Source organism: Leucoraja erinacea, chromosome 29 (assembly GCF_028641065.1).
Source record: "Leucoraja erinacea ecotype New England chromosome 29, Leri_hhj_1, whole genome shotgun sequence".
NCBI lineage: Eukaryota > Metazoa > Chordata > Chondrichthyes > Rajiformes > Rajidae > Leucoraja > Leucoraja erinaceus.
In genome coordinates, this window is record NC_073405.1 from 17,543,501 (window position 1) to 17,568,404 (window position 24,904).

Here is a 24,904-nt window from a genome sequence, read left to right on the forward strand (position 1 = left end):
TGAACTGTATTACCTTCCACCACAGTGAAGAATGTTGTGGTGGATGTCTATGTTGAATTATTTTATGTATTATGTCCTTTTTTAATTGTTAGGCTGCATGGTAAATTCATTTCACTGCACCTTATGGTGCATGTGACAAATACATTTGAATTTGAGCTTGAACTTGGGGCAAGGCACATAAAAGCATTTGCTATGTTCTTTTTTTTTTAGTTTTGGTACTTTGTGTGCCTGGAGCTTAATCTCTTTGGAGTTAATCTACAAATGTATCAAGAAAGACTGATGAGATATCCACATATTTTAGTTCCAGATTGTCCAGTGAGGAGATTACCTTCTCGGTTTGTGTTGGTGAATGGGAATATAGTATAGATGAGTACCTAATGGCTAGCATGGACATAGTGGGCGTGTTTCCATGCTCCATCACATAAGGCATTGTAAAACCTGGACAAATTTGTAAGTTAGATTAAAGATCTAATTTTTCTTCCGATTTTACACAATACCCTGTTTGCATATAAACCATTCACTTTCAATGGGTTTAAGGCGAGAGGTGGAAAGTTTAAAGGGGATGTGCACAAAATATTTTTTTGACAAATTAAGAGTGGTAGGTGTTTAGAGAATGCAGGGGAGGTGGTAGATGCAGATACACTAGGAATGTTTAAAAAGCATTTAAACAAATACATGAACAGAAAGGTATAGATAAATTCAGACCATGTGCAGGCATGTTGAATTGGCATCCTGGTCAGCATAGACATGGTGGGCCGAAGTACCTGTTCCTGTGCTGTACTTTTCTATGCAGAAACAGGGAACTGCAGATGCTGGTTTACAGAAAAAGGCACGGACCCCCGCAGGCTGGCGGAGCCTGCCAGAGGATGCGACGCCCAGCACAAAGGTGGCCTGGCTTGTGGGGAACTGCCATGACGGGGAGTGGAGGAAAGACAAAGGAGGACTTGGTTTATAGGAAAGAACTGCAGATGCTGGTTTAAATTGAAGGCAGGCACAACATGCTGGAGTAACTCAGTGGGGCAGGCACCATCTCTGGAGCGGAGAAATGGGTGATGTTTTGGGTCGAGACCTGAAAAGTCACCCATTCCTTCTCTCCAGAGATGCTGCCTGTCCCGCTGAGTTACTCCAATATTTTGTGACTAACAAAGGAGGACCTGGCGTGGGATACTTTGCGACTTAGTCCATGTCATTTAAGTGGAGTCTCTTTTCAAAGAATTTCACTGTGACTCCCCACATGCGACAATAAAGTATTAATTAATTAATTCATTTGAGTAATTTAGCAACCCTGGAGGACCTGGATAGTAACATTCTTCTTCAGACTGCAGGAAACATTTTGGGTCAGGACCCTTCTTCAGATGGACTCCGTACTGTTGTATGATGCTCAAGGACCTCAACCAACATCATTAAAAGGAAACACTCTGAACCGGGGGGGGGAGGGGGGGGGAGGGTGTAATACAGACAGTCTCATCAGTGGAAGATAGTATCGAAGTGGAGAATCTTTGAAAAATGGATGGAGGAAAAAATACATAATTGCCAGCAAGTAAAATTCACTGGGCTGTGCAAGTCATTGTACAGGTTCCTCGCAGCCAAACTCCCATCTATACCAGTTCAATCCTCTATCATCCGTCTTCCACGCACGTCTCATTCTATCCGTGCTCTGGACTCTTTCTTCCCCGGTCCCACAGAACTGACTGTAACGGCCCGATGTCCATGTGTCAGAAAAAGAGATATACACCGACCCTTGTGGCCACCTACTCTGGGGTCCCAATGGCTGTCCCAGCCAGTAAAGCTGATCAGGACCAGACGTTGCTTGGCCTGCACAGCTAATGGCCGTGTATGGCACCCCATGGGCAGCTAATAATGGGGTTCAGTGGACCCTCCACATCCCATATTACCCGCAAGTAGCAGGGCTGCTGGAGCATATGAATGGTCTACTAAAAGAGCAGATATGCACACTAACTCCCACCCACACGCTTCAGGGGTGGGCCCTTGTGTTACAGCAAGCAGTAAACTTGAACCAATGACCTGTGGCGGGGCACACATGAACCGACATCTGGCTGTTGAGGTCGAACCAGATGACGTCACACCAACGAAGGAACATCAGGAAGACGCCCGGATGGTGTGGGTTTCATAGAAGCATAGAAAACAGGTGTAGGGGGAGACCTTTTGGCCCTTCGAGCCAGCACCGCCATTCATTGTGATTATGGCTGATCATCCCCAATCAATAACCCATGACTGCCTTCTCCCCATATCCCTTGATACCACTAGCCCCTAGAGCTCTATCTAAATCTCTCTTAAATCCATCCAGTGATTTGGCCTCCACTGCCCTCTGTGGCAGGGAATTCCACAAATTCACAACTCTCTGGGTGAAAAGGGTTTTTTTTCACACCTCAGTCTTAAATGGCCTCCCCTTTATTTTAGTGGCCCCTGGTTCTAGACTCGCCCAACATTGGGAACATTTTTTCTGCATCTAGCTTGTCCAGTCCTTTTATAATTTTATATGTTTCGATAAGATCCTCCCCTCATCCTTCTAAACTCCAGTGAATACAAACCTAGACTTTTCAATCTTTCCTCATATGATAGTCCCGCCATCCCAGGGATCAATCTTGTGAACCTACGCTGCACTCCCTCAATCACAAGGATGTCCTTCCTTTCTTTCAGTCCCCAGTGAGGGGGACGTTACTGCCGCGGGGCAGGGCAATACGCAGTGGCTTATGGTGACCGGGGAGGATAAACCTATATGTCTACCCTTACAGCGCTTAACCAGGCGAGAATGAGCCTGCTCCGCCCTCTCTTAACAGAACAACTGCAAGGCGCAGCATGTATAGCGGACGATGCCGTGGGCTGATACTTCTGGCACTGCTGGCTGCTGCACCGCCTGTATGCATGGAATCAAACACCTATCTCTCGCTCCTGCATACGTACCTACATAAACTGAGTGGGAACACTTTATGATGTGTATATGCACAATCATAGAGATAGAATTATACTGAACTTCTGATTATTATTTATATACTCGTTAACATGTAGGCTGATGACTCCAAATGGTGTAGTGTAAGGGTTAAACAGACAGTTTCAGTTAAACTGTAAAATTGAGTTATCAGCTAAATTAGCAGCACTGCATTCCAAGCCCTTTGAAAACAAGATTCAAGCACTGTTTTCCAGACAAGTGTGAGATACATTCTGCACCTGTTCATGCCTGAGAAAGTCCAACTCTTATTACACAAGTCTGACTCTTCTCACACCAGCATAGCTTTTCTCAGGCCATTCTATGGGAAAGCGTAGCATTGGTGAACAAAACACAACAGCAATACTTGGGTAGACCACCCTCGCCTCCTGCCTCTAGTGGCACAGAAACATTGCAGACAAAGGGGGTTTATGATTGGCTCGGGGAGGGGGCAGTGGCAGGGTCTGCTCTGATAAGAAATGCCATAAAGGGTGGTGTCGGGCACCCTTTCAGACGAGAGTGCCCCAGCCTTGGACTGTGTCGCGAACGGTGCCAGGTGATCAACAACAGAAACATCCTGCAGTGTGCTCTGCTGTGTACTCGAGGTTTGCGTGTGTACACGGGGATAGGTGACAAATATTTGCCTTATTTGGTAGTGTAATAAATTACTGAGTGAACACAACTTAACTCTGCACCTTGGTGATTGCCAGTCACCCCCCCGCCCTCCCGGACACTCCTTCCCCCAGATAAATTGCACTATTGCTAATGTATGTACATATATATATATATATTGCTGTTCCATTATTCTATGTTCGCTCTTCTGGGTGAGATGCTAACTGCATTTTGTTGTCTCTGTACTGTACACTGCGCAATGACAATGACAATTGAATCTGAATCTGAATCTGAAATTCTGTTGTCCAGTGATTTATCAAACACAACAGCATCCTAGTGTGAAATGAAGGTCAGCTATGTTAAACATAATGAGACTTTCAGCTGAGAGGCTGATCACCAAGTAATAAAGTCAAGAACAAAGATTCATTTTTATTTCCCAAGATTTCCCTGGAACTAATTCAGAAGTAAGTAGATTGCAACTTAAACGAATTAAAAAAAAAAGAATTCAACTTGCATGCAACACTATTGTGAAGTCGCTGAATCAACTTGTGTGACGGTGTGATTGCTGCTTTTGCTGAACCAAGATGCCATTTATCGTGTGTGAGCTTAAACAGTGAGTATCTAACCATAGTGGGAAGAGTGACAGAGGGGCAGCCTCACACCAACTCTTTCCTGATGGGCACTGAGTGACAGTCAAGAGCAGGGCCTGATTTTATCCTTCATCAGCTGAAGCAAACTTTGGCAATCCTGCCAAAGACTCACTACCATTGGAGAATCAGCGATTTATCTGTGCTTTAAGCCAGACCCTAGCATAGAACACAGACCTGGAATGGTTTAACATTGCATGAACTGAGTCATATAAACTTTAGGTAAAAAAGTATACTTCATCTTTCTGTATACCATTTACCACAAATAAAGACGATCTATACTTCTGCATGTTATTTGCAGATAATGTCTTTATCAGAATCTGTTATTTAAGAAAATAGACAATAGACAATAGGTGCAGGAGTAGGCAATTCGGCCCTTCAAACCAGCACCGCCATTCAATGTAATCATGGGTGATCATCCCCAATCAGTACCTGCCTCCTCCCCATATCCCCTATCCGCTATCTTTAAGAGCCCTATCTAGCTCTCTTTTAAGAATATCCAGAGAACCGGCCTCCACCACCATTTGAGGCAGAGAATTCCACAGACTCACAACTCTCTGTGAGGAAAAAGTGTTTAAAACATTTAAATATGTCTATGGTTCACACTCTCTTCCTCCTCCTCCTCCTCCTCATCATCATCTGTGCTTTCACTGTTCTCGATGCATTCTGTAATTGTCATCTGGTTGGAGTCCCCTATCTGGACATTTTTGACATGGTGAATCTGAATTATGTTCGTACCTTGTCCACGCTGTGGCGAGGGATTGGTGACTGCTATATTCTGACCTCCTGGGCCACTGCTGGGGTTGGTGAACGGAAACAGTGATGGTGTGAGTATGTTGCTGTACAGTTGGTTGGGTGACACTGGTGGCATGGGTAGTGTAGAAGATCCTGGGTACAGAGGTGGATGCAACATTGGCTGACCCTGGATATTGCCCTGATTGGACACAAATGTTGGCTGGATGTTAGGACAATGTTTCTTCAACTCATTTAGTTGATTAATTAGATCCATATACTTCCTTTCGTTTGATATTGTTTCCCGGGTATCCTGAAGGTCCTGTTTAATCCGATTTGTGTTTGAATGAATCTGCTTTTGTCTTTGCTGTTGAAGCCAACCTCTTCTGTGCTTCTCAAGTACCTTGCTTTTAAAAATATTTTTCACATGCTTTTCAAAGTGGCTGGAATTCTCATTCAAACTTATGATTCCACGAAGTGCAAAAGGAATCCTTTCTGTTCGTAATGAGTTTTTCATCGGTAACAGTGGCACCACTGTATTGTACTTATGTTCATTATTGATCGAATGCATAAGAGTAACATTGGCCTCATAGTCAGCCCATCGTGTGTTGAAATTGTTTGTGAGGAGGAGGATTGTGAAAGCAGAGTTGTTGATTGCATCCTCAATGCATTTTATCGGGGACCTTCCCGGAACAGCGAGGTGGTCAATTGTTGTGCCTTTTACCCCCAAAGATTCCAGTTTATCCCGCACCTCTTCTGCGATTTCAATATCCTCTGGGACATGCAAGACAACAAAAGGGTAAAATATGTCCTCAAAGCTCTCCGTTACCTCAGGAGGCTCTCCTAAAGAGCTGGATTTAGCCGAAGGGCTTTCAGATGAATTGGACCGATAGCTTGCCTTTAGTTCGCTTGTTTTCTGAGAAGGATCATATGAAATTGAATTGGTATCTTTTCCATTCCCTTCGGTCGGTTCCTGTGACATTTTTGACTTTGAAGTGACTATCTGATCACTGCTTGTTTTTCCAGTACATTGACTTGGCCCCACTTTAATCACGTTGTCTCCCGATGAAAGTTGGGCTGAACAAAGTGAGTTCAGATCCTGCTCTCCTCGATGCTGATCCCCAGTATCGTGGATCTGCTTACCACTTGCCAAGCAATTGTCAGAAGATGGAAGATTATCATTATTTGAGCCAACAGTATTAAAATTGGCAGAATTAATTGTACAGTCGTCAGGGTTTGACAATTCTAATTCATCTGGGCTGAGATTGGTAATAAATGATGCAGTCGGAGACGCACTGATTTCAAAATGGCTGGGCAGTGTCATTGCTGACGTACAAGGTGGGTTAATTACTATTTGACTCAAATTAGTCATCGGATTAGTTCTAAATGCCATAGTTGTTAACCTGCCTTGGACTGGCTCTTCCATTGACTTCAGAGCTGATATTTCCGCATTTCCATCTTCACCGTCAAAATCCAGGAAGCCAAATTGTATCCTAAATTTTTCAACAACCTCCCGAAGTTCCATGTTGCAGTCTTGTTTGTTGGACTTGATCGCTCTGATAGCAGCTCGACACGCTCGATTCCGTATGGAGGGACTGCATAGATTTTCCTCCACAAGCACTCCAAACATCAAAGCCAAGTCTGCAAGCAAACGTCCGTCTTCGACAGAAAGATCTTTGTTTGAATTTTCGGGTGGTCTCTTCTCCCTGCTTGCAGCATCAACTAAACCCTGAACTCTGTTGTAAATGCACAAAGCAGATTTGTTTGTGGATCGCTCCTTTAGCACAGACCGTGCTACTCTCTCAGCCTCTTTATCCTTTTTCAGGAAAAATGATACAATGCTATAAAGGTGGCGGTGTGACATGGAAGCTTTTGAGTTGCCAGGAGTAAATTTGTACCACAAGCTGAACAGCCTTGCTTCTGGAACTCCGGACAAAATGTCAAAGACATCGTCAAGGGATGGGGTACGATCACAATCCTCTGCCATGATCCTACTTACTCAATCAGATGAATGGTACACAAAGGAACCACCCTGTGTTGGTTTATTTTGGTATCACCACTGATTCCATTCAAACTGGGAGGAGACATCTTGGGCACACAACCACAGAAAAAGGTTTGTCGGTCTGCAAACCCTACTTGCATCTTCAGGTCTTCACGAAGGCAGAGGGAATTTGCTAGAAGCCATTGTTTCAATCTGGAAAAAATAAATGGGATACATTTATTCGAATGACGAAAAAGGTCAATCCTTTATATGTTCAGAGACAGAAGTTTGAAAACTGCAGATGATGAAATCCAGAACAAAGAACAATACTGGAGAGGCAAGAGGTGCAAGTTGAGGCTTCAGGTTGAAACTGCAATAGGACTGAGAGGGAAGAGGAAAAATTGTCACTATATAGCAGCACAGAGGGGGCGGGATTCTGGCCAGTAAGTGACAGGAGGGAATGATGGGTGTATTAAAGCTGGTAGGAGGAAAGGAGGGGATGGAGAGGTGTGCAAAGAGAGAGAAAAACGAATGGACAGTGAATGTGTGTGTGTGTATGTTGGTGGGGGTAGGGGGGGAGACACTGTGAATGTTAGCTATCTGATATTGGAAAATTCAATGTTCATACCATTGAATTGTAAAGTACCCAAGCAGAAAACAAGATGTTGTTCTTCCAATTCATGTTAGTCCTCTCCGCAGCAACAGGTTGATGTGGGAATGGGAAGTAACAGTGTTAGAATGATTGGAACCGAATGCTTGAACTAATCTTTCTAAATCTCTAAACTAAACTAAACTCAAGATGGCCAATAGAGACAGAGCGTGGGAGCTGGCAAAATGGTCGCCTAGTCTACACTTCGTTTCATCAATCTAGGGGAGGCCGCATTGCGTGCATGGAATGGAAATACAGTAGTTGAGAGCAAGAGTATTCATTTTGGTACAGACAACCACTTCTGGTTGAAAGTGTGTAGGAAGGAACTGCAGCTGCTGGTTTAAACCAAAAATTGACACAAAAAGCTGGAGTAACTCAGCGGGACAGGCAGCACCTCTGGAGAGAAGGAATGGGTGACATCACCCATTCCTTCTCTCCAGAGATGCTGCCTGTCCCGCTGAGTTACTCCAGCTTTTTGTGTCTATTGGTTGAAAGTTGCTAACTACAGAATCCAACATTTAAATCTGTGTTTTCTGATTTCTATGGTGGGGTTCTTTGTACACATTCAGCAAATTCAGGTTTATTCATTCAAACTTGCACCAATAACAGTATGACCTACTCTCATTGCATGGAAAATTCACGAGATGATACTACCTCATTAAATAAAATTGAACAACTTATTATTCCATCTAACTCAGTTCTAATTGATTTTTTTTTAAAGATTGTTTGCAGTAAGCTAAACAATGCACTCTTAAATACAAATGAAAATCGTAGTTTTCTCTTAGAAATTTGTGCTAATTGGTGAATTTAAGCACAAGAACTAAATAGCTTTTGGGTAAAAATAGCCCGTGGTTAAAGAAAAGTTTAAATTCTGTTCAGGATTTAGCAAAATGTTTGGTTAATTTCCCTTGTCAGTGCTGAAAAAATTGATATAAACCATTTATGTTTATATGTTTTGGTACAGATTATTGGTTTTGAAGATGGGCATTCAGGTAAAAAGTTAAATTAATTCATTTATATTCATCATCTCATCAGAACCCCAGGATATCTCAAGAGCTTTGGTCAACCGTTTACAATTGAAATACCATCATCTCAAGCTTTTTACTCTGAGGAGATTTACAAGCACTCTCCAACACTGCATATTTTCAATACCAAACACCATTAAAGGTCATGAATCGTGGCAGTTTTCATTAAGTATGCAAATAGAGTCACTGAGTAACACAACACAGGAATAAGCCTTGGCAACCAAGATGCCTGCACTTGGCCGATGGCCCTGCTTTCTATGGTGCTTCTTTAGAAGTTGATAAATCAACTTTTCCTTAGATTCAAAGAAACCTGTGTACTTCCTTAACACCTACTTGCTCTGACTCTCAATCCTCCGCATTAACTATTTTCTGTACTCGATATGCTGTAAATGAAAGGTAAACCACACTGTGCTCAAATACACAACAAGCTTCAATACATTAGGCAGCCCTGTGACCAAATCCACACCCTGACTTCACTGGTTTATGGGTGGTACTGTTTATGTTTGTTTGTACTGAAACAAAATACACAAAGGTGCTCATTGTTTACCTTGTTAGAAAGAACAGGAAAAAGACAGGTGTATAGATTTATTTTAGTGCAATTAGGTTTCAAAGGCATCCTGTGCAAAAAAACATCAGCCTTGCACAACATATGATGCCAGCTAAGACAATGTGTATCATAGGATTAAGAATGCACAGCATTAATCTGAATGCATTAAGGCGTTGAACTGATATAAAAACAGCTACCACAGTTTGCCCTGAGGAGAAATTACTCAGGAATAGATTAGATTCATGAGGAATAGAACTGATTCATGAAGAAAGAATGAATAATTGAGTTTGTTTCTTGGCTGCTCCAAATTGAATCTCTGCAGTGTTGGCCCATTAATCAGCAACATATTGCACATGAGCAGTTGATAAAACTAAGATGTCTCCCATGCTCTTTTTCACCAGGGCAGGTGGGTTGGCCGGCCTCTGATCTCTGAAATTGCATTTTGTCTGTGTGTGATTTCTAAAACAGTATTCACAAGTGCACAAGAAAACAGGAGCAGAAACAGGCCACCATCTCCAAGACTGCCCCATTATTCAAAATGATCGTTGGCAATCTGCCCTGACCTCAACTCTTCTTCTGCTCCAATTTCTCGTCATGGTCAATTCCTTGATCTTTCAAAAACATATATCTCCATCTTACATACTCAAATTCAGACCACAAAATATACCTTATAAAGGTATAGTCATGCCTGCCTTCCATCTGTACTTTACAATAAAATGAATATATGAAAAACACGTTCGATGCAAAAGTTCCTGAGTATATCCTTCAGTATACACCTTCTTCCTTCAGTAATTTACCTTTTACTCTTACTTAATCACACTGGGAACGTAACAGGTTTTTAGTAAGATTTTTAGTAACCTCATTTGATCTCAAGACCCCTCTGATCAATTCCTATCAATTAAATGGCAATATTTATACTGCTTGCTATTCACTTTCTTGGTATTAATGTTATTTCATATTGCCAGGTGTATTGAGATAGTGAAAACATTTGTTTTGTCTGCTTTCCAAGTAAATCATACCAAATATGAGTACAAAAGGTAGTGCAAAAAGAGAAAGGAAACAGAGTACAGAATATAGTGTTAAAGCTGCAGAGAAAGTGTCATGCAAGGGACGCCATGTGGTAGATTGGAGAGAGGGAATGCATTCTTATTTTACGGGAGGACTGTTTAATAGTCTGATAGCAGTGGGGAAGAAGTTGTATTTGAATCTAGAGTATGTGTTTTCACGCTTTTGTGCCTTCTCCCTGATGGAGGAAGAAGAAGAGGGGATGCCTGGGGTATGTGTGGTTCTTGATTAGGTTGGCTGCTTTCCTGGAGAAGAATGAAGTGTAGCTGGAGTTGATGGGAGCGAAGGCTGGTTTGTGTGATGAACTCTCCATAATTTTTTGCAATCTTGGGCAGAGCAGTTGCCAGACCAAGCTTTCTATGGTGCATCTGTCGAAATTGCTAAGAGTCATTGGAGACATTCCATCGTTAGTCTTCTATGGAAGCAGAGGCCATAGCGTCAATGTAGTTGAAGCAGAACAAACTGCTGGCGATCTTCATGCCTGGGATCTTTACAAAGCAAAGTCAGGCAGCATAGTTGGTGATAGTGTGCCCTTCCCTGATGAACAATGAATTCTAAGCTCGCTTTGAACAGAAGCCCAACAGGGTGATGTCATCTATCCCAACGGAGATAGATGACAAAATACCTTCCATGATAATTCCCAACATTGGTGCCCCACAAGATTGCATTCTCATCTCCCTGTTGTACTCTTTATACACTCATGACCGTGCAACCATACACGAATCCAACTCAATCTTTAGGTTTGCAGATGACACCAGTGTAGTGGGCCGGATATCGAGATGCCAACTTCTATCTCTCAAAGGGAGACTAAAAGGCTGGAGAAACTCAGCGGGTGCAGCAGCATCTATGGAGCGAAGGAAATAGGCAAAGTTTCGGGTCGAAACCCTTCTTCTGAAGATTCTGTATATTCATGTTAGGGCTGTCAGTGTATTCGAGGACCAGTCTCACGTCACCTCACAAGAGAGAGACACTCTCTCTTCACCTCTCTCCTATTAGGTAGGAGGTACAGAAGTTTGAAAACTCCAGTTTCATCAACAGTTTCTTTCCATCTGTTATCAGACAAGATAACAATCCTCTCATCAGCTGGAGATAAGTCCTAACCTCCATCTACCTCATTGGCGACCTTTGAACTATTCTTTAACTGGACATTATCAGACCTCAATGTTTTATCTTGCACTACACTTTATCCTTTAGCTGTGCACTGTGGATGGATTGATTGTATTCATGTGTAGTCTTTTCTTTGACTGGATTGCATGTAAACAAAAGCGTTTCACTGTACTGTACTTGACTAAATTTGAAGCTCTCTCCAATTCGGCACCTGTGATACAGGCTGGGGTATCTACTCCACTGCATTTTCTCAAATCAATAGTTAGCTCCTACATGTTGTTGACATTGAGCAAGCAATTTTTGTCTTGACACCATGCTAAGCTCTCTGTCTCCTTCCTGCATTCTGTCTCATCATTGCACGAGATCCGGCCCATTACAGCGGTGTCATCTGCAAACCTGTAAATTGAGTTATTGGAAAATTTGGCTGCACAGTAACAAATGCATGATAAGGGACAGAATTATCGTGGAGGATGTTTTGTCATCTATCCTTACTGATTGTGGTCTATCGGTCTGGAAGATGAGGATCTAGTGGTAGAGGGCTGAGCTTTGTTTAAGTTTCTAGAGTTAGAAATTAGTTATCGATACAACCCACAAAAAGCTCTTTCTCCAGCTTGTATCTTTCTGGATCTCCCTCACAAAATCTCTGACAATAAACCTTATGCAGAATTGTTTTGCAAAGTCGCAGGCTGCCACACTGACTTGGATGTTGCTTCTTCCTCTTCCTGCTTCCTTTGAAGATTTGTTCTCTCTATTGCAGCTGTAGACCAGTCATTATATTGCTGGTCTGGTCCATGCCAGCTTTTCATAATATCTTCCATTGGAATGCAGCTAGCTGATAAGCTCGGAGCTCAAGGGCACGACCGGCAGTTGGATATCGAATGGAGACTGTACAGAAGCTTCTGTTAGGTCTTACTTATATGTTCAATTAAGAACTTAATATGAAGTTAAGCGACTAGTTGTTATTCATGAGACTTTATACAGCAGCCATTCGCCTTCAATGGCTCCACATTTTGCATCTTGGCTTGTATTCAACATCCAGACTATCTCCACAAATTTTTTATTCCTTTGTAGGATGTTGTCACTTTTTACTTATTTCCTCGCCTCTATTGTCCTTGAGAAGGTGGTGGTGAACAGTCTTCATGAACCACTGCAGTTTTTCTGGTGAGGGTTCTCCCTTAGTGCTATTAAGAAAGGAGTTCCAGTATACAGACCCAGCAATGCTGAAGGAGTGTGAATATATTTCCAAATCACAAGGCGGTGTGGCTTGAAAGAGAAACAAGAGACCCCTGTGCCTACTGCCATTGTTCTTGGTGCTGCAGTGTGGGCCGGGTACCTTTCCGATGCCACTTACTGCAATCATAGTACTCGATTATGAATGATTAGGATGTTGGATGAGGGATCAAACCAAATGGACCATTTGAGCTTAGATTATATCCAGCTTTTTGAGAGTTGAGGTAGCTGCACTCATCCAGGCTGGTAGTTCTGTTACACTCCCGATCTCTGCCACGCAATTGTAGATGGTGAGTCACACATCACAGCACGCCCAATAGAGAACTCTTTGTCAGATGCACCTTTAGTCTCGGCAACACCTTTTTTATCTTCACGTTTTACCCAATTAGCCCCTTAAAGTTGCTGTGTCATTCCCTGTTGTTTCTAGCACTTAACATTGTGTGGGATTTTGGCCAGGTGCATGCTGCCTAAGAGAACGGTGGAATCAGTAATTTGCAAAAGTGACATAGGTTGAAATAACTTTACTCACGGATAACAAGTACTCACTTGTAGATCACTCTTCACTTCCAGCACCACAAAATATAGCAAATTTTCAATGTAATCAAAGGAATCAGGATTGTAGAGTCACTCTTCACTTCCAAGCCCCAGACACAAATAATTACATTTAACATAAACATCAAATTTTCAATGTAAACATTAATGTCAAAGTCATAACCGTGAACCCGTGGCCATTAAAGCCACCAGATCTTTTTGTCATCTCTGTATCCGCGGCCATTCCAGCCGCGCGGGGGCAGCGGTACCAGCAACACAATATCCCTCCAGGGAGCCGTAACAACAGCCTTTCTCCGGCAAAGACACTTGGACAGGTACATGGAATGGAAAGGTTTAGAGGGATATGGGCCAAACGCTGACAGATGGAACTAGGGTAGAGAGAGCAACTTGGTCAGCATTGACAAGTTGGCCTGAAGGGCATGTTTCCACGTTGAATGACTCTCAGACACAGAGATAAAACTACCTTGTTAGCTTCTGCCCACACTGCATTCTTGCCATAACAAGAGCACGTGTCCATTTACCTTCTGCAATACAAGGTCCTGGAACCAAATACTTCCCTCAGCATCCTACACTCAGTCATATGTCCAGTCTCTATCAAAAACATAAAATGCTGGAAACAGTCATCGGGTCAGGCAGCATCTGCTGAAGAAGATGTCGTCAATGTTTCAGGTCATAGAAAAAAAATAGGTGCGGGGTAGGCCATTCGGCCCTGCGAGCCAGCACCACCATTCAATATGATCATGGCTGATCATCCAAAATCAGTGCCCTGTTCCTCCTTTTGCCCCATATCTCTTGATTCCTTCAGCCCTAAGAGCTAAATCTATCTCACTTGAAAACATCCAATGAATTGGCCTCCACTGCCTTCGGTGGCAGAGAATTCCACAGATTCACAACTCTCTGGGTGAAAAATTTTTCCTCATCTCAAAGTCAAAGTCAATTTTATTCGTCACATCTCAGTCCTAAATGGCCACCCCTTTATTCTTAAACTGTGACCCCTAGTTCTGGACTCACCCAACAATGGGAACATTTTTTCCTGCATCTGGCCTGTCCAATCCTTTGAGAATGTAATGTTTCTAATGTATTTGAAGGTCCTTCAATTAGAACAATTGTTTTAGTTACCTGACATTTTTTCCTAAAACAAGTAACCTCCCGAAATTTAAATCTTTGAATGTGCTTCCAATTCATGGCCTCCATCCCTGCCACCTCCCCGACGAACTACAACTTTCCAAAACGTTTAAAAATGGGAAGTTTGCCCGTCTGTTTGCGTGGAAGTTTAGTAAACAGACTTGTTAAACATTTACCAGGTGCCGAAGTGTATCGATCTCATTTTTTTCCGTGCTGATTATGGCACCGAGCAATACTTAACTATTTTGGCGGAGCTACCTCCAAGCCAAACAAAATCTGTTGGGGGAACTCAGCGGGTCAGGCAGTAAACGTGCAAACAGAGGGGGTGATCGAGGCTGCATCAGGACTGAGAATGTAGAAGGGAGAGAGAGAGATGATAAGAGAGGAGCTGGTGGAGCAGATGGGTGGGGGTGTTCCAAACCTCTGCAAAAGAAACGGTGCTGGGGGAACTCGGCAAGCCCGACACCACTCTCAGTCTGAAGAAGGGTCTCGACCCGAAACGTCACCCACCCGGTCTCCCCCAAGATGCCGCCACACCCGTCGAGTTACTCCAGTTTTCGGTGTAAACCAGCATCTGCAGCTCCTTCCAACACACAGCACCTCAACCTTTGTTGATCGATTAACAATAATACCGGACGAGCGAATTTCTTTGGGGGACCTTAGGTCTGGAATCACCTGCCAGACTCCTGCACTTACCTCTTAAGCTCATTCCCTCTCGTTGGGTGCTGGATCAGACCAATGTCAAAGCAAAGATCATAGAGCGGAGCGTCCTGAACCCGGAACCTCTCCGAGATCGGGCAGCTACTGGAGAGCGGCCCGCAGGAAGCTACCAGTGACGGGAGGAAACGAAAGTAGCGTTTGACGCAAGGCGCGCTGTTCGCATCTAACCCAAAGATCTTATAGCTCTGCTCTAAGATCTTTGATCTAACATACACCTGAACTTACCGTTACCCACCTTCTCCTTCCACCACTGCCGCCCAATCTGTTTCCTTCCTGAGTTGGAAGGAACTGCAGATGCTGGTTTAAACCAAAGATCATAAACCGAAGATAGACACAAAAAGCTGGAGTAACTCAGCGGGACAGGTAGCGTCTCTGGTGAGAAGGAATGGGTGACTTTTCGGGTCGAGACCTTTCTTCAGACATTATCTCTTTGTTTCAGAGGCGGCCTGGACCAAAGATCTTATAGCGAAGCGCTCTGCTATAAGATCTTTGGCCTGGACCGTCTGGAACAACCACACGTTCAAACATTTGTCTGCACCAGGCTGTTGCCCTCCAGATTTCTTTGCAGAATCAGTTCCATTCTCCCTTGTTAAAAAAACGTTTATCTGCTACATTTTGCGAAGTTATTACATCAACTCAGTTTCAAAGAAATATACCGCAGATGCGGTGAGATTGTAGCAACGTTACAAAATTTTGAGATTTAAAAAATCAAGTCTGCAATTTATCCCATCAGATAAAGCATAAAAAGAAGTTTAATTTGACACCTAATTCACTCTCATATCTTCAGTATTAAAAAGGTTATGGCCATTTTCATACTCGGAAATTAGCATCTTGTTCCCTATTGCTTTTCCATTGACTTAACTCAAAGGCTGTGATCAAGGACAGTCAAAAGCCCATAACTTTCTTAAAAATTAAGAGAACTGAATGAAATTTTCAGTTATTAGAGATTTAAGCATTCTGAAACAAATATTAAACAATCTTACTTGGATGACCTGAAATTAAAGCATATAATTAGTTAGTTATCTAATTGTAGCTAATTACAAAATTCAATTACTAGATCTAAACATCTATCAATTTCTTAAGAAAAGGTTAAAATTTTTAAATAGCCTGTGTCCAAATAACATTCACACAAGAATTCACAATATAACACAATTTTTAAATCTCATTGTCATGAATTTATAGGCCAAATGGAAGGAATTTAGTGTTTAATTCCCGTAAATTAATGGCCATTTTAATCAGCTTGCGAGTAGGATTTTGTGGAACGCGATCGTTTGGAACGTTGCGGTTGCGGTGAATTTAAACCCCATATCGGCAGGAAAAATACTGCCGGTTCGTATGGGTCCTAAGTCACCTTTTCGCAACGTAAAATTTTGATTAAAGGCATCCTAAGAAGCAAGTTTATATATAAAACTAGACGAAGTGCAGACCCGTTGGGTCTGTTCCCCCAACGTGCGGTTGTGGGGGGGGGGAGGCGGCATGCAGCGTCACACACACTAACTATCCCCCCCCCCCCGTACTCAAGCTAATTACCCCCCTTGATATTATATTAATATTATTAATTTGCTCCTTTTACCCCATAACCACCCTATCTACTGACGCATAGCCCCCAACTTGCAGTCACATCTAGAGAGGGGGGGAGGGGGGGGGGGCGGGGGTAGAGTGTGAGGGCAGAGAGAGAAGGGACAAAAGAGAGAGAGACAGTCACAGAGAGGGGCAAGAGGGATGGGGGGTGGAGAGGAGGAGAAGAGGGGGAGGAGGGGGGGGGGGAGGAGGAGGGCGAGGAGGGGGGGAGAGGAGACGGGGGGACAGGAGAGGGGGGAGGAGGAGAGAGAGGGGGAGGGGGGGGGGGAAGGAAGGGGGGGAGGGGGGGGGAGGGAGGAGAGGGGGAGAGGAGAGGGGGAGGGAGAGGGAGAGGGAGAGAGAGAGAGGGAGAGAGAGAGAGGAGGGAGAGAGGGGGAGAGAGGAGAGAGGGAGAGAGAGAGAGAGAGAGAGGAGGGGAGGGAGAGAGAGAGGAGAGAGAGAGTGATGGGGCGAGGGGGGAGAGAGGAGGGGGGAGAGAGAGAGAAAGGGAGAGAGAGAGAGAGAGAGAGAGAGAGAGAAAGAGAGAGGGATAGGGAGAGAGAGAGAGAGGTGGGGAGAGAGAGGAGGGGAGAGAGAGAGAGAGAGGGTACCTTTTTACTTCAACCCATACAACCATTTGCAGGCAGTGCTTTTTTCCCTCAAAACTAACCATATTTTCATTTTCAAACCACATTATGGGTACTCACAGCTGTGGAGACATTTGTTCAGTGTCATGCAGAGCTCTGATTGAGGCACACCACTTGCAGAGACTGATTGAGGCACACCACCTCCTGTTTTTATAGTCCCTCCCCCTCCCTCCAGCAGGGACAGCAGAGAGAATGGGGAATTTTGTAAAAACATTAATATCTCTGTCATTTTTCATCGACGGGAAAAATCTTCGGCACATGTGCGGCGGAGGGGGACTCTGAGCGAGATGGTCAAAAATGATGACCGTAGGTGGCGGCGTTCTCTCGGAAATCACAGCACAGAAGGCCAAAAGCGGTCAAGGACAGAGATTTAGTAATATAGATAAACATCTTTCCTTTACCTGTCCCGTACGTGAAATTCGTCCCCGTTGTCGGTGTTGACGACTTTAGAAGTTGAGTTTTAAATTACTCCTGCTATTAAAATATCCAGTGCAGTTTTAAAAAAACTTAATAAAACCGATGTCGGAGTGATTATTCTTCAGCAGCTAAACAGCCTGACAAAAATCGATTTCAACAGGCTAGGAAAAAACGGCATTTTAAACCCGCCCCCCTCTCAAAGGCGCCAAAGTCGCGCACACGGGCAGTGACAGAACTGCAGCACCGCTGAAGGTAAGTTTTGTAACATACCTAGAGATTGAAACTCAGAAAGTTAGCTGAGTTTTTCCTCTCGCTATAGATTTTGCCCCGTCCACTGACTATTCCCAACATTTACTTATTTTTACATTTCAAATCCAAAACAGCTCTTTCTTGCAACATGTTATGGGCCCAGGCTTTCAGATTGATTGTAAGAAGGGTTTTGGCCCGAAACGTTGCCTATTTCTTTCGCTCCATAGATGCTGCCTCACCTGCTGAGTTTCTCCAGCACTTTTGTCTACCTACAATGATACTTATGTTAGATGAAGGATAAACATTGTTCAGGAAATGGGGCGGTAGGGGAGATTTTGTTTTCAAATATTTCCTTCGAGATTTTAACTTCTATTGTAATATTGCCTCTGACTCATTGGAAAGAGGGTTGTAGCAATCCTGTAGTGCGGCATTGAAGTGTCAGCCAAAACATGGAGCTCAGTCTTTGGATTAGCACTTTGTCAAATAATCTTCCAACTCACAGAAGAGGGGACATTGAAGAAACTGGAGCTGTGGAAGCAACCTCCCTCTCTATAACGTGGGGAAAATTGGTCATCAGGTATGAGGTTCTCTCAGGGCTGCTGTACTTGGCGCAAGTGTGGCCTATTCCTCCCTACTACACCACAGGGATCACCTGGGCTGTCTGGGGGTCGAGGATAGACCGGGTGCGACGGGCCACAATGCACAAGTCGGCAGACAACGCAGGGTAAAAGCGTGCCCAACGTTGCCCTCACCCTGATGGCCACCTTCATGTGTGGCTGCATGAGGCAGAGCATAGGGCCATGCTCGTGGGCACCAAGGCAGAGCATAGGGCCACCGTGGGCGGAGGTTCTACGCAATGTGCCAGTCAGCTGGACATTGCCGCACCATCTGTCATCCGTGGAAAGGTTCTTCCGGACCAACAAGTCCATCGGGCAGTGGTCAGCACGGAACATCCTGTAGGCACTGCAAGGAAATGACTCCATGGATCCTGTGGCGTGGTTCCCAGAGCAGACTGCCCGGCTTCTCTGGCAAAATGCTTCATCGCCAGAACTCACCCACAAGCACCAAGACCTGGCTTGGCAGGCGGTGAGGGGAGCCCTCCCAGTCAGATCCTTCATCCACCGTCGGAACCTCACCAGCAGCGCACGCTGCCCTCGGGACGGCTGCTATGGAGAGGAGACGGTTGCCCACCTTTTTGCAGAGCGTGGATTTGCAAAGATAGTCTGTAAAGGTCTGCAAGGGTCCCTGTGATGGTTTATTTCAAATTGCTCCATCACAGAGGACTCTGTGATCTACGGACTGTTCTCAAGGACGCATTCAAAGACTGTCATCGAGTGCTGCTCAACTCGGTGAAAGACACTCTTTGGTCTGCCCGAGCGTTGTTGACCACCCAGCGGAGCGAGATGTCTATCGGGAAATGTTGCCGACTGGCCCGTTGCAGACTGCAGGAGTACATGCTGAGGGATGCACTGAAGCTTGGTGAAACCAACGCCAAGGCTCGGTGGGGGAGGACCACAGTCTAGGGTCCTTCCGCTGCTGGACATGGGGGGGAGAGTGTTGTAGAGACGCCCCTCAAAATAAGGGAAGGGATTCCACGCCAGTGGGCAACATGAGTGGCATAGGTGGTAAAATTGTGTAATTTGTGTAAACAGTATTGAATGTGTGTGTAGCCTCCGAGAATGTCGGATGGAATTTTTTAAGGATTATGTGTATTGTATATATTTGTTTCTGGTATAAAGTATATTTTGAAATAAAAAAATAAAAAATAAAAAAAACACTGAGAGGTGTTATTCCCATTTTACATACACGACTGATTATGGTAACCTTGCTTTTCCCTTGAAGTGCCATTTACCTGAGATGAAATCCTTAACATTACTGTACTTGAATTGCAGGCTTGAAACAAAGGGCACATTCCAGAATTACATGTTCTTGGATCTTAAGTTTGAGGTAAAGTGGAAAGAGACTGAATAGCCCTGGTGTTGAAGAATGGGATAAAGGCAGGAGAGACGAAAAGTCAAAAAATCTGGGTTGAATCGGTTTGGGAGCAACTAAGCAACCGGCAGAATATATTTGTGGTAGTTATATCCACTTGTACCCCATAGCACTATCTTGCATAGCGTTGATTCTTTATGGTCTTGGAATCTAACACCACCACTGTACCTTAAAAACGTGCTTACAGCAAGTCTTACATGAGCTCCTATTGCAGCAATGAATCAACCCTCATGGCTATGTGCCTCAACTGTATCTGAACCATCTTTGAATATCATAGGTGTGCTGCCTCAAGGAGGGCCACTGTTCTGCTGTTTTGCATGTGAACTTTGTTTCCAATTTACCCAAGACCATTCTTATCCACTTGGAAAATTAACAAATTAATTGGCTTTCAATTAATTATCTACAGTGGCGGACTGTGGTGTCAGCTTGCCCAACGGCAAGTGGGCCCCTGATGAAGTGGGCCCCCCATATCAAGTGGGCCCCCGATGAAGTGGGCCCCCTTTGTCTCCTGGCAACCAATATTTTTAGACGCAGTCCGCCACTGATTATCAAGGAGATAGTATTAGGAAAATAATAATATTGGAAAAATGGATGACTTGGATGATGGTACCAAGTATTATATGTCCAATTTTGCTGATGAAACAAAGTCAGTTTGGACTCTGAAACAGTTGCAGAGAATCGAGGATATGTACAGTTAAAGGGCAAGGAAATGGCAGATGGAACTTAATATGGAAAATGTGGGATCATTAACTTTGTTGAAAAACCAGAATGCATATCTTTTAAATGATGAGTGACTGAAAGTTGTTGTTGCTCAGAAGGACCTGGGCATCTTTGTACACAATTCACTTGACCTTAAATGCAGATAAAACAAGCAATTGGGAAGACAAATATATGTTACCTTTTATTATGAGGGAATTTGTGTCCAAAAGCAGAGGCCACTTGTTCGAAATAGGGTCCTGCTGTGACTGCTTCAGCTGCAATGTCCCTACCTAAGGAAGGCCACATCCTAAAGCAGCACAGCTAAGATACTCAAAATTGATTCTTGGATTGTCAAGTTTGTTGTTTGAGGAAAAACAACGCAAATGGGACCACCAATGTTGAGTTTAGAAGAATTAGAGGTGTCATTGATGTGCAAGAAATATTTCTATTTGACAGGATTAGATGCATGGATGATGTTTTACTTTGTCTAGAATCAGGGTTCACAGTTTCAGAATAATGGGGCTGTCCCACTGTATGAGTTAATTCAAGAGTTCTCCCGAGTTTCCTCTGATTCGAACTCGGAGAATTACGGTAATAGCCGCTCGTAGGTGCTCGGGGCTCTCGTGGACATTTGTCAACATGTTGAAAAATCTTCACGCGTTTTCCCGAGCTTACTGCGTTTCCCGAGTACCTGCCGTTAGCGTTTTGAGCCTCTAAGTGACAATAAACTAATTTGGAAGAGTGAATCGAAGGTGGGCAGTTATTACAGCTCTGGTGGTTTCATGGGCAGGTGGCATGAGAAGGGTAGAGAGTATTGGTGCGATAGAAGGTAGGTGCAGATGGAATGAGGCGTTTAATTGCTTGACATTGCAGCACTGATGGTTAAGATTTAAATGTGAATGGGCAGACGAGTGTCAACTTTAAGCAAAGATATTGTGAAAGGTGTCAGTAAATAATCATATTGTTAAAACAAAACTCACCACAAATTGTTGGATTTGGTTGGGAGAGTTTGATAAGCAGAGAGGCAGTGAAGACTAATATTTGGAGACAAATTACTTTACCATATGAAATGGAGTTATTCAGAGTCATTCCAGAATCCCTTATGCAACTTTTAACATTGAATCGAGGAAAGAGAGTACAACATTGGAGAAAGATTTATCAAACAAATACACAAAGCACATTCTTCCAGAGGAATAACTATTATTAATCCACCCATTTTCATACATTTTCTGTCATGCACTGCAAGAACACTGAAAACTAAATCTGGAAGTGTAAACATTTGCTGTCTTCTCTTCTGTCCAAAGGCACTGGTATAAAATGGCTACATTTGCTTTAATGTTAGTTAATTGCAGCGAACTTTAATATGCACAGTATTTCCACAATCAATCACATTCTTTAACATGTTACTCTTTAACATAATGAGAGGAAGTGTTAACACTCTCGGGATGTGGTAATGTGTTATTAATGGGAATGCTAATCGTTGCTTGTCTTGAAAATGTGGAAGTACTGAGGTCTGTGTGATGAGCGAACTTCCACAATAATGTTAGATAAAGAGTTTTGTATTTAGACCAAAGAATGATTAAATAATTGTGTTCTATGCTCAAATTGCAATAGTTTGCAGCTGAGGGAAACAGCGATAAATATATTCCCATGGACCTGTTACCATAATCTTTCTGGTTACGAGATGCTCAGCAAATCACCACTGTCCACCCTATAAATGTAGAGATTGCAGCCATTGTATGTCAAGCAAGTGAGTGTTTAATCTGGTCAATGGGAAGTTAATCAAACAAACTGTTTTAGGTTTTTGGAGCAACATTCACACAGACAAGGGAAGGGTAACCAACACAACAATGGAGTCAACAGGTGAATCATTGCAGAATACCAAGGATCTGACCTACTTTCATTGTCAAGGCATTTATGTGACTGATCCAGGTACATTTCAAGTCAATGGTGACCCCATTTCCTGAATGTCGACAGTGGGAGCATATTGACAATCATTTGCCGATTAATTAGACTTGATTTTGTTGACTTGTTCTTTGCTTGGTAATTGTGGAATTATTATTAGCAGTGTATGTCAAATAATTAAATTATGAAGCGATGTTAATTGATTGGATAAATCAATAACATTGTGACAAATGAATTTTAGTGTTTCCTCTACGTTGTGGAAAGCTATGGAAAATAATAGTCCAAGGGAAATAGGGGTTGAAGTTCTTCTCGTATATTCTTATATATCTTATTTCCCAGTATGGAGTCGTGCATATGCAATGTCATTTATCAGCACACGCCTGGACGCTGTGCAGGGAAAATTTACAACTTACTTGCGTTTTTGTAGATTTATCAGCTGCAAACAACATTTTATTAAGTCTGAAACTAAATTTGAATTGCAGAAGTATAAGTGGGTCTTCTTCTGAAATAGTTTAACTGGATCAGCAGTATCAGGTAAAGAGGGAGAGTAGTGAAAATGAACGCAAGTTTCTATTTGAGCATTGAGCTGCTAGAGCTGCTACAGACAGAGACAAAATGGCAATTTCCTTAAGAGAAAGAGGAAATAAGATTCTTAACAAAAGGAAGTCTGACCCAAATAAAGAGCTATAATTTGTTTTACATCCTTTATTGCATTGTAGTATCTGATTAAAATAAAATATTCAATTTGATTTTCAAATTCTTCCAACTATTCATTTTACAGAAATTATCTAATTCTCATTTATTTTCTTTACTCTTCCAGATTCTTGCATTACCATTGTGTCATAGAGACATACATCACTGAAGCAGACCCTTCGAAACCACCAAGTCCACACTGACCATCCATTTTCATACTAACCCTAATCCTATCCATTTATTCTCCTTTCATTCCCATCAGTAATCACCTAGATTCTACCTCTCATCTACAGAATGGAGGCATATACAATGGACAATTAACCCACTAAGCCTCAGGCATTTCGGATGTGGGAGGAAACTGGAGCACTCACAGGAAACACGCCGTTACAGCCAGCACCGGAGGTCAGGATTGAGCTTGGGTCTCTGGAGCAGTGAGGCAATGGCTCTACTGTGCTGCTTCATTCTCTCTTGGTGTCCACCTTAATACAGATGTTCTCTTAGCTCTCCCCACTTCTTCCCTCCCTGCAATTAAAAACATACTGGTTTTGTAAATTTCCAACAATAAGTTGTTGGCTTAAACCTTTACCTTTGTTGTTCTCGCTACAGATGCTGCCCGTCTTGCCAAGTATTTCCAACATTTATTGCTTTTATTTACGAGCAGCAAAGTTCATCTTACATGCTCGCCAGTGTTTATCTTTCAACCAATAAGCAGAACAGTAGATTCAGTCTGAAGAAAGATCCCAACCTGAACCATTGTCAGTCCATTTCCTTCCGCAGATGCAGCCTGGCCTTTTGAGTTTCTTCAGCACATTTTTTTTGGTCAGGGTTCCAGCATCTGCAGTCTCTTGTGTCTCCATAGGAGATTGTCTGCCATTGCTGTTGCAGGAGCTTGTACTAATAGACAGCTGGGTTTCTTATCTTAATCCAATAAAAACTTATTGGCATCTTGAGGTTGCGAAAATATATTTTATAGATGTATTTATACGTGGAGCATCAATACTCATTAGACCATGAGGTTGTTTATTAAGGTTACTTCTCAACCTACATGACAGCTTATTCTTTCTAGTTGTTGATTGACCTCTGCATAAAAAAAAATTACTTTAAGTTTGTCCTAAATATGCCTTTTGTACTTAGGCACCGTGCGTTTCTGTAGCATCTAATCTCTATAAACTGCCCCACCCAAGAAGTCTGGCTAATCTTCAAATCTTTATGGTAACATCGTTGTCAAACATGCCATCCACTAAAATATTTAACTTAATTCAAGGTCAGTTTATTGTCACATATAGCAGTTAAGGTAGAGTGAAATTTGAGTTACCATGCAGCCATACTAAGTGAAAAGCAATAAGACACACAACCACATAAAAGTTAACATAGACATCCACCACAGTGGATTCCACATTCCTCACTATGGTTGAAGGCAATAAAGTTCAAGCTTCTTCCTCTTTGTTCTCCCGCGGTCGGGGCAGTCAAACCATCCGCAGTCGGGGCGATCAAAGCCCCCGCAGCCGACAATCGAAGCCCCCGTCGGGGTGATCGAAACTCCCGTGTCGGGGCAGTTGAAACTCTCTCTGCGGCATGGAACTTCCGAATCTGCCTCGTCTTACCAGGGACCACGGGCTTCACGATTCTAAGGTCCACAGGCCCCGCGCGGTTGGAGCTTTGATCCCCGGCAAAGAGATTGCAAGCTCCGCGATGTTAAAGTCCCGCATGTCACTTGGAATATACCATTTTAGGCTTTAAAAGCTTTTCTAACTCTGTGGAAGAATATTGCAATAGACCATATAATCCGCTTTGAGATTAAAA

At 43.1% G+C, this 24,904-nt stretch overlaps 1 protein-coding gene across 1 annotated transcript; it reads right to left on the reverse strand.

Moving 5' to 3' along the window:
* Positions 1-3,967: 3,967 nt before the first annotated feature.
* Positions 3,968-15,060, reverse strand: ticam1 (TIR domain containing adaptor molecule 1). The gene is made up of 2 exons (XM_055658794.1): positions 14,916-15,060; positions 3,968-7,132 (listed from the first exon to the last, which is right to left on the reverse strand). Exon 2 carries the CDS (start codon positions 6,923-6,925, stop codon positions 4,790-4,792), a length of 2,136 nt encoding a protein of 711 aa, XP_055514769.1. The 5' UTR covers positions 6,926-7,132; positions 14,916-15,060; the 3' UTR covers positions 3,968-4,789.
* Between the last annotated feature and the right edge of the window lie 9,844 nt (positions 15,061-24,904).

Coding starts and splice junctions, on each gene's coding strand:
- ticam1 (XM_055658794.1), bottom strand. CDS start 6,925: ATGGCAGAGGATTGTGATCGTACCCCATCCCTTGACGATGTCTTTGAC.